We start from the raw sequence: 13,661 nt of genomic DNA, 5'->3' as shown, positions 1-13,661 counted from the left end.
TGGGTTGGGTTAGAATTATTTGCTAAACCCATGGGCGGTTTACTGTTCAGGTAAACCACCCCAAAAACCGCGTGGGCGGATCAGCTAGGCCTGAAATTCCCGCCCCAACCCGTGGTTTAAACAAGTCTACTGTTGGCTATTGAGGTGGTTGCTAGCGTCGATTTGATTATGTGATTGATATCTGTAATGAGCGACTGCATTGAAGGTATTGATCTTATAACTATGATCTGTATAGCTAATTTATACACTTCCAAAGGCTTCAAAAGAATGTTCTCGATATCAGTAGATAATTAAGTTAATATATGGTTGATTGCGATCCGTCTATGGCGGTGTGATCGCATATGATTGGACGAGCGAGGTGCTGGATATTGATTAATGAAGAGGTCTCCTCTGGTCGATATCTACGTATATAGTATAAATTTAGGTATATTAAAGCAACGTGCTGCCTTGCGTATTAATATAATCTCTCTTTTTTTATACCTGTACAGCCAGCAGGAGCCGACCTTCCTTCTCATGACAATTTTGGCTTGAACTAACGCGAATTCGGGGTATGGTGGCTGTTGGAAGATAGATGACCGCGTCAGCATGTAAAAAAATGGTTGGGTGCCCAGCTCGCTTACCAACCACATTTAACTAAGTTAAGAGTTGCAACCTGGCGGCATCGGATAGCAGTATGCCCCGACAGCCACCGAGTACATCGCATATACAGTCTATGCCATGAGCTAACATGACATTTCCATATCACTTATGAAATGGCATTGGGCCAGTTTCGACGTACACGACTATGCCTAGGTATGGTCAATATGGCGTAGCTCTGGGCCGTTGGGCATGTAACGTATGCAGCCCGACTCTGTGAGCGCCTATTGCAGGCCTGTGGTTGGTGAGTACAAGCGCCAGGCTACGAACATAAAACTGCTTCAGCCCCCTAACTTCAGCTCTGCTTACGTTTCCACCTTCGGGCATTATTATCAATACTAGCACAGCAAAATCTGCTTAAAGGTCCGCCCTGAACCCTCTGGTAACTTATGCTGCACTTAGCAGACATGCGACCAACAAGGCGAGACGATTTTGCAATCGCGATTATCTGCGCCCTTCCTCTCGAGGCTGATGCGGTCGAAGCCCTGTTCGATGAACATTACGACCGGCTGGGAAAATACTACGGCAAACAGCAAGGCGACGCGAATGCCTACGTTAATGGAAGGATTGGCAAGCATGATGTGGTCCTGTGCTACATGCCCGGAATGGGCAAAGGCAGTGCATCAAGTGTTGCCTCCAGCTTACGAGTTAGCTATACAGGCATTGAGCTTGCTTTAGTGGTTGGTATCTGCGGAGGGGCGCCACCACCACCAAAATATCAAGAGGTATTCCTTGGTGATGTTATTATCAGTGATTCTGTGATTGAATACGACTTCGGCAGGCAATATCCTGGCGGGTTTCAGCGGAAGACTGGTGTCAGGGACACACTGGGCAGGCCAAACCGGGAAATTCGGGCTCTTCTAAACGGCCTTGTTGCTGAGAATGCGCGCCAGGAACTTCAGAACCAGACACAGCAATATCTTCACGTGCTCCAGGAAACAAAGACTAAATGGGGCCACCCAAGAGTCAATGATATTCTTTTCAAGGCCTCCTATCTTCACAGACATTCTGGTCATGCGTTTTCTGCCAAATGTACTTGTTTTGAGAGTGACTTACATGGACAAATTTGTGAGGTGGCGCTAGGGAAGGACTGTGATGACCTCGGATGCGACAAAGGCCAAGCAATCCGATGCCGAGAGGCCTCGAGTGCTATCCAAACTTCCTTATATATTGGAACTGTTGCCTCTGCTGACACAGTAATGAAATCTGCACAGCACCGCGATGAAATTGCCAGCAAAGAGGGGGTTATCGGCTTTGAGATGGAGGCGGCAGGAGTGTGGGATAACATTCCTTGTATCATTATCAAGGGTGTATGTGACTATGCTGACAGCCACAAGAACAAGTCATGGCAAGCGTATGCAGCAGCAACTGGAGCCTCGGCGGCAAAGGCTTTTCTAGAATACTGGACGCCTTCCACTCGCAAAACACAGGGAACAGGAGGCCTAATGTCGCCTTTCCAAGGAATATATTCTCCTACGAATTCCCCCATTGCTGGTCGGAATATAGGAAATGTTAACTACAACACATATTACCTTGGAGGCAGTTAAAGAAGTAATCCGGGGTACGCTGCCGGATATTGGACCTTTTTACACTATCCAAAAAACGCAATCGTCTTGACTCGTTCGAAGCCAGTCTGGAACGGCAGAGCATACCTATACAACGTTTCAAAGACGGTGGCAGGATCTCCAATGGCAGCGGTTGATTACTCGAAATATAGCGTTAGTGTTGACGCGGGTACAGGACAGAACGTCATCAACCTGGAGGACGATACAGTATTGAGGAAAAATAGTCATATCAAAATAGATTCAGTGTGAAGGCCGTGAAGATGCGCCCCATGTTTGATATGATTAAATAGCCTCGTTCCACCATAAGTAGGTGATTTTGATAGCAAGCATCTTGGTCAGAACTTAGCTCTCCAAGGAGGGTCAGCCCTTTCTAGCTGAGTGGGAAGCTCAACAGCTTCATTCAACTTCTCTTCTTCTTGTGAAAGCCCGGAAATCTCATAGTTCGTTATTTTACCTCATTAGCATACCCAAGTGCAGCCCTGAGGTTGATAGGACAGCTATCTGACGGCTTATGCACATTGCCCAGTTTTGGGCGCAGCTTTGTTATTAGGTAATCAGCTGTACTGATGCTGATGTGAGGCTGCTACAGGAAAACATGAAAAATGTTATCAGAACATGGGATTAGATTCGATTCATAAGACCATGAAACCTAAAACGTAGACAATAACCCTTCCCTCGTAGCATGACTAAGACTCTAGAAGATTATAGGTTGTCATACTAACGTGGACTGTAGTCTACTCAGCAGTATACTCGTCAGCCAGCCTTCCTTTACATATTGTGGGCTATGGAGGTGGTTACTGGCGTCGAATGTGGTCATGTATTTGATATCTGTAATGAATAACTGTATTGAAGGTCTTGATCTCCTAGCTACGATATGTATAGGCAATTTATAATTTTTCTAAGGCCTCAAAAGAAGATTCTCGATATCTGTAGATAGTTCATTTTATACGAGCGAGGTGCTGGATACGGATTGTAAGGGACTTTCTCCGGCTGACACATATGTTCAGGCCGCCGGATAATGGCGGCTAAATCGCAATTGCAAAATCCTTGCTCTTAATAGACAACCACCAAAGATTACCGGACACGTTGCCCCCTTAGATCAAGGATTCATGGCACGAGGCTAGATAATCGAGTTCCAAGTCAACAGCAAAATGGTGTTCTTTTCCCACCTGCTTGTTCAACTATTCAGTAATCTCTGTTAATCATATCTTCCTTACCGCGAGGCTTGCTTGTTATACGTTCACTGTAAATATGAGCAACACTCTTACTAATTTTCGAGGTGTCGGGCAATCTATTAGGGGCACAAGAACTCATTATGAGGTGACCGATGCTTCGTGTCCCACCTGAGCGGCTGAAGACTGAATTGTATGAAAGGACAAAGTTACTCATACTGCGAAAACCCAAAACGCGTCAGACGTTCGGCAAGTGATTCACAGTCCTAATGAAACACCAGTTGCGGGTCGCGATATTGCAAAAATATCTTATGGTACGGCTTTCTTGTTTGCGCCAATATGTATCAATATCCACTGATAGGACTTATGCTACAACAAGCCAACTCTACACCGGAAGGCAATAAAGGCTCAACTCAATCTTCTGAGCCAGCTAAAGACTCTAGGGGGGTTGAGGACAGCAGTCTACCTGCAAATCAAATAATAACTTCCCCGGTGCGGTCACCTGTCGCTCGGCGTGACATAGGCAGCATCACTTACTGTGAGTTATTTCGTTATTATTGGACATGGAAATAGAAGCTGCTGCTTACAGCTTTGTTCAACTAGGAACTTGAACCGGGAAGAGCTTTTGTTGTGCTTTGACCATGCGTGGGATTTACTGTAAATGCGAGAGTCCGTATCACTATAGAACGGAACGTACCTTCCTGTTCAGAAGTCCAGTACATGCCTTTACAGTTGGTCCTGGTTATTTTCAAGTCTCGAAGCCCCTGTCCTGTATGTAAATCGGAACGCAGAGTGCAATCACTGGGAGGGTGTTGCTGTTAGGACCCGTTTACTCGTCTTCTTCCCAGATGAGTGCTGTATATTATACTCGGCGTCATTTGAGGGTTGCTTGTAGTTCAACAGTCAGAGAGTCTTTCGCAGTATTTGGAGACAACTTGATTGTCTTCATAGGCAGGCACGAGACTTGTTGTGGGACTTTGCATGTGCTCAGGGGAAGGAGCGTAGAATGAAACCGGACCGACTACACGTAGGTACCTATCGAACTTCCCACCTAGCCAAAAAGAGGTTAACCCTCCTTGGAGAGCTGAGTTCTGACTAATGTACTTGTTGTCACATATCAAAGTCGCAAGTGCTCCGTCAGTGGAAGCCGCAGCGTGGTAGAACAGCGCCGTGCACGCCGCCCTTCCGCAAGTCTATTAAAATCCTGCCCCAAAAACGTGACCTAGTATGTGAAAAGCGAGTCTGTTATTTATGAGGCCTCTCGGGGATGAAGTCCGGTATCATCGTTTCCAATAAACATTGAGGCCAAGCGTACAGGACCTCCCAAGTCCCAGAAGCTTTCGCCATGGGACAAAGCACTTGGGATAGTCAAAGCGCAAACACGTCACACAGTGCGGCACGTGTTGTCTCTACCCACGAAGTAAATGCAGGCGGGAGGGACAACGCGTTCTACTACGCCCCAGTCTGACTCATTAGGTCCTTATGGATTTGAATCCACCTGATCATCCCTTCTGAGAAGGTTATAGAACCGTCTGTTCTTGGCTGGCCCGTTCAAATGATATATGTCAGTCCTTGCGCTACCCCCTTCTCCGGGCGGTTACTGCAGGCCTGTGGTTGGTGAGTAAGGCGTGAGGCTGCGAAACCCCTCAGTACGGCAGACTGTTCGCCGTACCTCAGCTCTCCCGTAACTTCAGCTTTTCTTACACTTCATGGTCAGATATTATTGTCAACACTTTGGCACAGCAGGATCTCCTTGAATTTTCTATTCTTCTGATACTCTGGGTTGCCTTTGCAAAATGCGTCCGAGTAGCCGCAGCGACTTTAGGTGTTTCACTCGCGAAGCACATGGACCAACAGGCCGAATGCCGTCTTCTCAAGGAATCTTTTCACCTAGAAACTCCCCCATTGCTTGGGGAAATATAGAGAATATCAACTACAACACATTTAACCTTGGAAGCAACCAAAGAGACGACCCGTCTAGAGCATATGCCGCGAATCACAAAGGTCAGTGAAATGCTTGGTAGGAGGTTTTGTGATGTCACATGTCTTACTATTGATTATAGATACGGACAGAAGTCGTCATTTTATGGTTCCCTTTGGAAAAAATCGTCGTTTCGTGGGCCGCCAGGAAGAAATCCGTGAATTAGAAGATTTGATTTCGAAGTCTGACGGACCAAAAACGGTCGCTATTTTTGGATTAGGAGGAGTGGGAAAGACTCAGGTAGCTCTGGAGCTCGCATATCGCACACGAGACAACAAGCCTGACTGCTCGGTCTTCTGGGTCCCATGCACCAGCTACGGAGCTATTGAGCAGGCCTGTTTGGAGATAACTCGGATAGTGGGGTTACAGGATGTGAAGCCAACAGAGGCAATAGAGCATCTCAAAACGTACTTGAGCCAAACTGACAAGATGTGGCTCTTGATTTACGACAGTGCAGATGATGCAGATATGTGGACTAAAGGTAGTAACAACACTCCACCATTAAGGGACTTCCTGCCTTTCAACAACCAGGGTCATGTCATCTTTACCACCCGCAGCAGAGAGTTAGCTGTGGATTTGGCATCCTCTGATATAGTACATGTTCGGGAACTGGACGAAAAGACTGGCATGGAATTTCTGGAAAAGTCTCTTTACAAGGGCCTGTGTTGTGATTCTCATGTGACATCTGCCCTGCTTAGCCAGCTTACCTTCCTACCACTGGCTATCAGTCAAGCTGCTGCATATATCAACAAGAAAGGCATTGCAGTATCTGATTACTTAAAGCTTCTAGAGCAACAGGAGGCAGACGTCGTGGAACTCCTCAGCAAGGATTTTGGTGATAACCATCAGTATAAGGATTCACAGAACCCTGTCGCCAAGACATGGATTATCTCCTTCTATCAGGTGCAGAAGCAGGACCCACTGGCCGCTGAATATCTATCACTGATGGCATGTTTCGATCCACGCAATATCCCGCAGTCTTTACTTCCACAGTCCGGATCTAGACTGAGGATAACGGATTCGTTAGGGCTTTTGAGCGCGTATTCTTTTATTACTCTCCACGATGGAAATGGCTTGATCAGTCTTCATCGGCTGGTGCATCTGGCCACTCGAAACTGGATGCGAAATGAGGATCAATTTTCAGCATATATCCACAAAGCAGCATAGCGATTAAGCAAGATATTTCCAAATCATCACCCTGACAACCGGCTGCTTTGGAGGGAATATTTGCCCCACGCCCTGTCCTTGTTAAGAGAGCGGGAGTTCCGCGAGCAGCAAAAGAATTATACTGATTGTGTTCAGAGGGTGGGAAACTGCCTATACAGCGACGGGAGATATAATGAAGCTGAAGAGCTGCAGGCGCAGATAATGGCAACTCGAAAAGAAGTGCTAGGATCAGAGCACCCTGACACTTTAACTAGCATGTCCAACCTTGCATCCATATATCAGAACCAGGGTCGGTTGAAGGAAGCCGAAGAACTGCAGGTGCAGGTAATGGCAACTTTTAAACAAATATTAGGGCCAGGGCATCCTGATACCCTGACAAGTATGGCCAACCTTGCATCCACATACCGGAACCAAGGACAGTGGAAGGAAGCCAAAGAGCTGCAGGAGCAGGTAATGGCAACTCGAAAAGAAGTGCTAGGGTCAGAGCACCTTGACACTTTAACTAGCATGTCCAACCTTGCATCCATATACTTGAATCAAGGTTGCTTGAAAGAAGCCGAAGGGCTGGGGGCGCAGGTATTTGACACCTTTAAAAAAGTCCTAGGGCCAGACCATCCCTCTACTCTGACCAGTATGGGCAACCTTGCATCCATATACTTAAGTCAAGGTCGGCGGAAAGAAGCCGAAGAGCTGGGGGTGCAGGTATTTGACACCTTTAAAAAAGTCCTAGGGCCAGACCATCCCTCTACTCTGACCGGTATGGGCAACCTTGCATCTATATACGGGAACCAAGGAAGGTGGAAAGAAGCCGAAGAACTGCAGGAGCAGGTAATGGCAATCTCTAAACAAAGGCTAGGGCAAGACCATCCCTCTACTCTGACCAGTATGGGCAACCTCGCATCCACATACTGGAACCAAGGACGGTTGAAGGAAGCCGAAGAGCTGCAGGAGCAGGTAATCGCAACCTCTAAACAAAGGCTAGGGCCAGACCATCCTTCTACTCTGAACAGTATGGCCAACCTCGCATCCACATACTGGAATCAAGGTCGGTGGCAGGAAGCCGAAGAGCTGGTGGTACAAGTAATGGCAACACAGCAAGGAGTGCTAGGGTCAGAGCATCCTGACACTCTGACCAGTATGGCCAACCTTGCATCCATATATCAGATCCAGGGACGGTGGAAGGAAACCGAAGAGCTGGAGGAGCAGGTAATGGCAACTCGAAAAGAAGTGCTAGGGTCAGAGCATCATGAAACTTTGGCTAGCATGTCCAACCTTGCATCCATATATCAGATCCAAGGACGGTGGAAGGAAGCCGAAGAGCTGCAGGAGCAGGTAATAGCAACTCGAAAAGAAGTGCTAGGTGCAGAGCACCCTGACACTTTAACTAGCATGTTCAAGCTCGCATCAATATACTGGAACCAAGGACGGTGGAAGGAAGCAGAAGAGCTGCAGGAGCAGGTAATAGCAACTCGAAAAGAAGTGCTAGGTGCAGAGCACCCTGACACTTTAACTAGCATGTTCAAGCTCGCATCAATATACTGGAACCAAGGACGGTGGAAGGAAGCAGAAGAGCTGCAGGAGCAGGTATTGGCAACCTCTAAACAAAGGCTAGGGCCAGAGCATCCCTTTACTCTGACTAGCATGTGCAACCTTGCATCCATATACTTGAATCAAGGTCGATTGAAGGAAGCCGAAGAGCTGCAGGTACATGTAATGGCAACACAGAAAGAAGTGCTAGGGTCAGAGCAATCTGACACTCTAACCAGTATGGCCAACCCCGAATCAACATACTGGAACCAAGAACAGTGGAAGGAAGCCGAAGAGCTGCAGGAGCAGATATTGGCAACCTTCAAACAAAGGCTAGGGCCAGAGCATCTCTCTACTCTGACCATTATGGCTAACCTCGCATCCACATACCGGTACCAAGGTCGGTGGGAGGAAGCCGAGGAGCTAGAGGTGCATGTACTTGCAACCTTCAACCAATTGCTAGGGCCAAAGAATCCCTCTACTCTGACCATTATGGCTAACCTCGCAACCACATACCGAAACCGAGGTCGGTTGAAGGAAGCCGAAGGGCTAGAATTGCAAGTATTGGCAACTCGAAAAGAAGTACTTGGCCTAGACCATCATGACACTCTGACTAGCATGCACAATCTTGCCCACACTTGGAAACAACTAGGAAACACTCAGAACGCTTTAGATCTGATGGAAAAATGTTTACAGCTCCGCATTAAACTTCTGGGCTCAGATCATCCTCATACCAGATCCGCCTCCAATACTCTCAGGCGCTGGGAGATACAGACTGGCTTATCATTTAGGATTTTTTTGTCGATAGTTTGCATTGTCTTGGTCCTACGCGCCGTGATCATGAGCAATCATGGAAATGAATGATCTCATGATGGCTTTGGCGGACTCTACGTTCAATGGCGTCCAGGAACTGTTAATTTGACAGTTCCGCAGGAGACTCTATCAAGGAGCCTAAACCGCTCGAATACTACCGCCCCAAGCCGCTGCGCTTGTGGTGTTCAACCCCAGCGAAATGCAGAGTTTGGTTTGCCGTCCAGTTTATCAGGAGGCGGAAGCATGCTTGCAGACCGAAAGGGGTCTACTGAAAACGATCCCCAAGGTGCGCCATAAGCATCGATGTCACTTCTTTTCATTTCTCTCATTTCCTGCGCGGCATTAACTAGATCTCCCATTAATATGGGATCGGATTCCTCAGTTTATGCGAAAGCAGTGCTATCACCTCTGTCCCACTCCCTTCATTACCTGCTGTGATTTTGAGCACATCCTCAGTAACACCCTCAGCAGTCGCGTTTCGGTATTCATGGCTTCCTCTACTCCTGCTATTCTCTTCTGCAGCTTTGTCCTTATCCTGCTGTGAGCTCGAGCACGTCCCATATCTACGTATATAAATGTAATCAAAATACAGTATGATACCTATTTAGGTGTGTCTTGGCAACCCGGCGGGTTGCTCCGCCGGGCTTTGGCGCAGCCAAAAGTATCCCAAACCCAATGGGATTATTAGAAGGTCTAACCCAACCCAATCCTTGGCGGGTCGGGGCGGGTTTCGCGGGTTTCGCGGGTTGGGTTTAACAAGTCTGATCGAGATCTCAATGCTAGTAGAATCAAACCAAGTTACTCTTTTTATGCTCTGGGCTATAGGGTTTTTGGGTAGGTTATAGCTCCACTGACCTAATCTAACCAGATATAGTTAGTTTTATGCTTGGCGGGGTTTATGGGTTATCTACTGATCCGCTCCAAACCCCGCCGGGCGGATCAGGGTATGCCGAAAACCGACCCAACCCATAGTTTAACAAGTCTAGTCACAGCAGATACTCAAAATATATTTGAATCTAAATGTTACCTATGTGTAATATGTATAAATCTAAGATAAAAGTGACCCTATATCAATATAATCTTCAGCTGGATTTTATTGTCAAAACTAGATTAAAACTGGTAAATCGAACAGAATCGTATTCTTACGTACTTCATTTTTAAAGAACTACAGCTAAATAGAAGTTCTCAGTACCTAAGAACATTTAATTCGTGAAACAGGGCATAATTAATACAGAGCTAGCCAGGTGTGGATGTTGAATCTAAGAACCTCAGGCAAGACCAAGGCTCCGAATTTAATAAGCGAAGACGTTATTTTAGCAGAATTACCAGGTATAGCTGTTATTCATAAGGTAACTATATCTTTATGAGTTTATATATGCAGATTTCAAAGTTGCGTTGAGGAGTTATAGCATCCGGTCACCGTAGATATTTATTCTGCTATGATTGGCCATATCTGGTGTTAATAACTCGATAACAGGCTGACACTTCGTCTGGACATTCTGGAAACCTGCCAGGAGCTTCCTTTCGACGGTCGGATATTCTTGAGTGGCAGCCGTGGTGGAACCCCGTTCCCGCGTTTTGCGGGGCCCCGGGTTACCATGGACAGATAGAGAGTCTTTAGGTACGCATTAGTTCAGGCCCATACATTTCTGAAGAACAGGATATAAAAGCAGGTGACCCTCTAAGGGACCTGTGGGTTCACGCTATGAACATTCTTTTCTCATTCTAGACAACTCAGCCGGAATGGTAACACTACTTAGCCTGCTGTTCGCTGTTTTTCTTCATGCACTCTCCCAAGCAGCGCCTCTTGCGACGCGTGCTACATTAGCACAGGTTACCAACTTTGATCACAACCCCGCCAGCATAAGGATGTACTTTTACGTCCCAGAGAGACTCGCCGCATCCCCTGGCGTCCTTGTTTCTCTCCACGGCGCGTCTGGCACCTCCCTGCAACAATACTTGTCCACGCCCTACGCAAGACTAGCTGAAATTTACGGCTTCGTTGTTATCTACCCCTAGTCTCCACAGGGAGCATGGGATGCAACATCTAGCAAATCTTTCCTGCATGGTGGTGGGGGCGCCAGCCAGTCTATCGCCAACATGGTTAGATACGCTTTCACAACTTAGGAGGCCAATCAGAGTAGAGTCTTTGTTTCAGGAGTTTCGTCCGGCGAAAATATGGCAGTAAGCTACTTCTCTCTCACGCGGCTTCTACAATTCAATGGACAGTTTTAGTAAAGAAGACGAGATGATCTAAATGCCCCGCAGAATACAACGGCAGGCGGCTACCCGGACATTTTCAAAGGAGCTATAATTTACTCTGCAGGCTCTTCTGGCAACATTCGGAACATGTACCAAGGATATACAGGAACGTATCTAAAAGTACAGCTATATCTGGGATCTGAAGATACTATTATAGGCTCGACAGCCTTCAACACCACACTCGCGGCTTGGGCTGTCGTGTTGAGCTATGGGAACGCGCCTAAACAGGTTATGGTTGAAGAGCCTGAGGACACTAGGGTGACGTATTTTTTTGGGAGGAAGTTGAAGGAAATTTGGGCGGAGGGGATTGGTCGCTCAGTCCCGACCCAGGAGGAGCGTGATATGGAGTGGTTGGGGTTTACGTCCTAAATTTGGCTTGTATATGTGACTTGTATATTTAACGCAGCACGAGTTGGTGCCATCTGCGATACGCTTAGGCTGTCCTGCTAACATTTTGTACCTACTCTGCACAAGGCTGCATTATTGCGCCGTTGAGATTAGTTTGTGCAAAATCAATAGTTCTCCTGTAGAGCTAAACTTCAATTATGGCTATCTCAAAAATCATGCCTCAGAGGAAAAGTGCCCTAACGGCGCCTGGGCGGCAATGTGCGCACAGAAAGCTATACCACATACTGGCTATACGCTATACACTGTCAAAACCATGTGCCCTAATTCTCCAGAATGGAGAGCTTACGCATACTGGGCAACAGTGTCATGAGCTCCCTTCGCAGCTGCCCGCTTAGACTTGCGGCCTATGCCTCTCTCAGAACTCAGGCGCTTCTTGCCCCTCTTACGGTCACCAGAAGTGCCGTTTACACTGCTGGTGGGTCGGCTGGCAGAAGACCACGTCGAGCTGGTCAGACTGTCCTAGATAAAACGCCAGATCCTGATACGGTCGCACTCGCGCTCTCATTTGGTGCAGGCGTGGCGAACGTAGTCTCCGGAACCTCATCCCCAGTCTCACTATCAACTGTTGTCCCCGACACGTCAGTGCTATTATTTTCCATCTTCTCAAGGCTAGTATAGTAGTCGCTCGTGCCATTCACAGGGTCTGCGTCAGTCGGCGTGCAAGAAGTCTTCACAGCCACATCCCCATGCGCGCCAGCAATAAATTGCTCATCATCGTACCCACCCCTGCCGGCAACAAGCATATTCTCTGCCGCATCCTTGTATCACCCATTCATGAATTCACCATGGAAGCAGTAACCGTCTCCCGGTGTATCGCTGCACGAGAGCTGGAAGGGCGGCGCGGCGCTCCACCGCTCCGGGACAACAGAATTTGTATCGTAGAGAACGCGGTAGCGCAGCTGTGGTATCTGCTGCATTCCGGTGGGACAGGCGTTGCTTCGTCTGCAAAATCATACCCAGCGAGATATCAGGGTTGACGCAGTTGGGGAAACGGAGGTTGACCTAAGGTGTTGGGTGCAGGTGCTTGTGGGCATCTTGGCAATATCGCTTTCGTGTTCGTCAGAGCCCTCGCAGAACCATTCGAGGTCGTTAGAGGGGCGGTACGCTTCAGACTGGGTTTTTGCAGAGGCGTTGCCGGAGATGAGGGCCAAGTCTTGAGAGATTGCAAGGGTGGAGTAGCTGTTTGTGTAGTAGGTGCTGAAGCGGAAGATGGGAACTTCGACGAAGGTAGAGTCGGCGACATAGTACAGTGTGGGGATCCCTGGATTAAGATAATATGTCAGGTCAATGCAGCACTTGATTTAGGTAGCTGATAGGTCTATTTGGCGTCATACGTACAATAGACCGACAGGTCGTTTGGGTTGTCGCCGCTGTAGCAGCCCTGTTGAAGCTCAGTGGACGTAGGTAGCACGTTAGTGATGGCGTCGCTTCCGAAGAAGGTGTGCATGTGCGAGGTGTAGGTGCCTGGAACGACAATGGCGTCGATGTTCTTGTTCATGAAAGGCTCATGATGGAGCTCGGTCCAGGCAGTTACAAGACTGGTACCAGCCAAAAGAACTATCAGAGAGAGACGCATAGTGAGAGGAACAAAACAAAAGGAAAGTAAGAGAATGACTACTGATTCCAGATCAGCGCTTGCTGCAAAGAACGAAGGAGCGATAGTTCAGACACATTGGATCTCGTTCATAGAGCATAGCTCCTTTTATAGCTGCCCACGACAATATCACTATGTACATCAGGTGAAGGGTCAGGAGGTAAACGATGTGCCCCTTTGTTTCGTATAGAACACAGCACCCAGCAAAGGAACTTGAATACAGCTAAGTCACGTATCTCGAGTTACTGCATTGTGGACTTGTGGATCCACTTCAACCTACTCACTGACCAAGATATTAAACACTGCTTAAAAGGGAATATCCGCCAGTCGGATCCCCATATTGGGAACAGCCGCCAGATGCCCAGAACTGGGCGGACCACACAGTGGTGTTTTCCTATAGAGGCCCACTTGGCCAGCCGGCTGTTCGAGGAACTAACCAGTGGTCACTCATTCAGCTTTCTGGAAGTCAATAGATGCCGTCGCTTAGCCCTACAGAGACTCCGCTGTCCCTCTGTGAAAAGCCACCCCTAGGTGGA

The 13,661-nt window shown here is 47.7% G+C and overlaps 5 protein-coding genes across 5 annotated transcripts, besides 1 other annotated feature; 3 read left to right on the top strand and 2 right to left on the bottom strand.

The window, feature by feature from the left end:
* Positions 1-13,661: part of a sequence feature (contig 1.150 1..109819(1)) that runs on past both edges of the window.
* ANIA_08323 (5'-methylthioadenosine/S-adenosylhomocysteine nucleosidase family protein) lies at positions 1,044-2,539 on the top strand (the record flags this gene model as incomplete). Its single annotated transcript, XM_676500.2, has 1 exon — positions 1,044-2,539. One exon carries the CDS (start codon positions 1,044-1,046, stop codon positions 2,181-2,183), a length of 1,140 nt encoding a protein of 379 aa, XP_681592.1. The 3' UTR covers positions 2,184-2,539.
* Positions 5,170-8,721, top strand: ANIA_08322 (uncharacterized protein; the record flags this gene model as incomplete). The annotated part of the gene is made up of 5 exons (XM_676499.1): positions 5,170-5,377; positions 5,437-6,449; positions 6,657-6,810; positions 6,874-8,630; positions 8,701-8,721. The coding sequence occupies 5 exons, from the start codon at positions 5,170-5,172 to the stop codon at positions 8,719-8,721; spliced, it is 3,153 nt and encodes a 1,050-aa protein (XP_681591.1).
* ANIA_08321 (uncharacterized protein) lies at positions 9,047-10,016 on the bottom strand (the record flags this gene model as incomplete). Its single annotated transcript, XM_676498.1, has 4 exons — positions 9,047-9,207; positions 9,291-9,424; positions 9,560-9,721; positions 10,012-10,016. The coding sequence occupies 4 exons, from the start codon at positions 10,014-10,016 to the stop codon at positions 9,047-9,049; spliced, it is 462 nt and encodes a 153-aa protein (XP_681590.1).
* ANIA_08320 (uncharacterized protein) lies at positions 11,040-11,492 on the top strand (the record flags this gene model as incomplete). Its single annotated transcript, XM_676497.1, has 2 exons — positions 11,040-11,045; positions 11,130-11,492. The coding sequence occupies 2 exons, from the start codon at positions 11,040-11,042 to the stop codon at positions 11,490-11,492; spliced, it is 369 nt and encodes a 122-aa protein (XP_681589.1).
* ANIA_08319 (uncharacterized protein) lies at positions 11,814-13,107 on the bottom strand (the record flags this gene model as incomplete). The annotated part of the gene is made up of 4 exons (XM_676496.1): positions 11,814-11,990; positions 12,071-12,289; positions 12,488-12,792; positions 12,870-13,107. 4 exons carry the CDS (start codon positions 13,105-13,107, stop codon positions 11,814-11,816), a joined length of 939 nt encoding a protein of 312 aa, XP_681588.1.

The sequence above is a fragment of the Aspergillus nidulans genome, chromosome V (assembly GCF_000011425.1).
Source record: "Aspergillus nidulans FGSC A4 chromosome V".
In the NCBI taxonomy this organism is placed as follows: Eukaryota; Fungi; Ascomycota; class Eurotiomycetes; order Eurotiales; family Aspergillaceae; genus Aspergillus; species Aspergillus nidulans.
The sequence above is the reverse complement of the archived record's forward strand: the minus strand, read 5'-3'. Positions and strand labels throughout refer to the sequence as shown.